The 1,580-nt window shown below is 60.8% G+C and overlaps 1 protein-coding gene across 1 annotated transcript; it reads right to left on the bottom strand.

The window, feature by feature from the left end:
* Positions 1–378: 378 nt before the first annotated feature.
* Positions 379–1,377, bottom strand: Or4d5 (olfactory receptor family 4 subfamily D member 5). The gene has a single exon (XM_090319312.1). It carries the CDS (start codon positions 1,375–1,377, stop codon positions 379–381), a length of 999 nt encoding a protein of 332 aa, XP_090175438.1.
* Between the last annotated feature and the right edge of the window lie 203 nt (positions 1,378–1,580).

Raw genomic sequence — 1,580 nt, forward strand, 5'->3', positions numbered from 1 at the left:
TGGCTCATACCTGCAATCCTAACTACTCAGGAGGGAGAGCTCTGAGGAGCTAGGCAAAGTCTGTGAGGCTACCAGCAAGCCAGAAGCAGACTGTGGCTTAAAGAAGTAGAGTGCCAGCCTTAAGAAACAAAACGGGACGGTGCCCAGGCCCCAAAACTGACCAAAAAAAGGGAAAAAAATCAGGAAGTGATGCTATAGAGCTATAGTTCACGTAGCAGAGTGCCAGCCTTAGGGGAAAAAAGTGCTAAGACAGCACCCAGATCTTGTGTTCGAGCCCCAATACCAGCATGCACTCATGTGCATGTGCACACACATTCACGTACACACACACACACAGGTCTCCAGTGTCTCAAAGGTGCCTGGTGTCCACAAGTGAGGTCAGGACAGAGACCCAGCTGGACCGCCTCTGAGCACCCCGCAGTCTTCTCCACGCGGCGGGTCCTCTGACCGAGGCAAGCCCTTCCGCCTCCTCCACAGCCTCTTTATGCCCAGGATCATGTCTTTATTCCTCAGGGTGTAAATGGCCGGGTTCAGCACAGGCGTGACCACTGTGTAGAGCACGGACACCGCCTTGTCCGTGGGGAAGGTCCGGAAGGGCCTGGCGTAGATGTAGATGCAGGGCACGAAGATGAGCGTCACGACCGCCACGTGCGAGGCGCAGGTGGACAGGGCCTTGCCCCGGCCCCGCCTTGCCTGGCCTCGAAGCATCACCAGCAGGGCCGTGTAGGAGCCCAGCAGCACCAGGAAGCACAGCAGGGTCACCAGCCCATTGTTGGACACCATGAGCAGCTCTACGGCGAAGGTGTCGGTGCAGGCCAGCTTGATCAGCTGGGGCACGTCGCAGTAAAAGTTGTCCAGCCGGTCAGGGCCGCAGAAGGGCAGACGGACCGTCAGCCCCACCTGCACGATGGAGTGGACGAAGCCGCCCACCCAGGAGGCCCCCACGAGGAGCGCGCAGGCCGCGGGGCTCATGATGACGCCGTAGCGCAGGGGCTGGCAGATGGCCACGTAGCGGTCGTACGCCATGACCGTGAGCAGGAAGATCTTGATGCCCCCGATGAAGTGGAAGAAGAAGAGCTGCGTCAGACAGGCGCCCAGAGAAATGCTGGGGGCCCCGGAGAGCAGGTCCACCAGCATCCTGGGAGCGGTGACCGTCGAGTAGCAGAAGTCCAGGAAGGAAAGATTGCCCAAGAGGAAGTACATAGTGGTGTGCAGGCGTGGCTCAGAGGAGACCACGGCCACGACCAGCAGGTTGCCCCCGACCGTCAGGAGATACACGGCTGAGAAGACGAGGAAGAAGAAGAGCCGGAGCTCCCATCCCTGCGACAGCCCCAGAAGGAGGAACGCTGTCACCTGCGAATGGTTCCCCGAGCTCATCTGCCTGGTCGGTGGCCCTGCCCAGGACAAGGGACACGCCTGTCCACCTCGTCCGGCCTTCCCAGGACAAGGGACACGCTGCACCCACCTCGTCCGGCCTTCCCTCCAATCGCCCTGACCCGGTGCCCACGCCTCTACTCTCTGATTCACCGGAGAAGGAAGGGAGCTGGCAGCGGTTCTGGGGGGCGTCGTGTCCTGGTGTG

Source organism: Megascapheus bottae, chromosome 27 (assembly GCF_031878675.1).
Source record: "Megascapheus bottae isolate mThoBot1 chromosome 27, mThoBot2.hap1, whole genome shotgun sequence".
NCBI classification, from domain to species: Eukaryota; Metazoa; Chordata; class Mammalia; order Rodentia; family Geomyidae; genus Megascapheus; species Megascapheus bottae.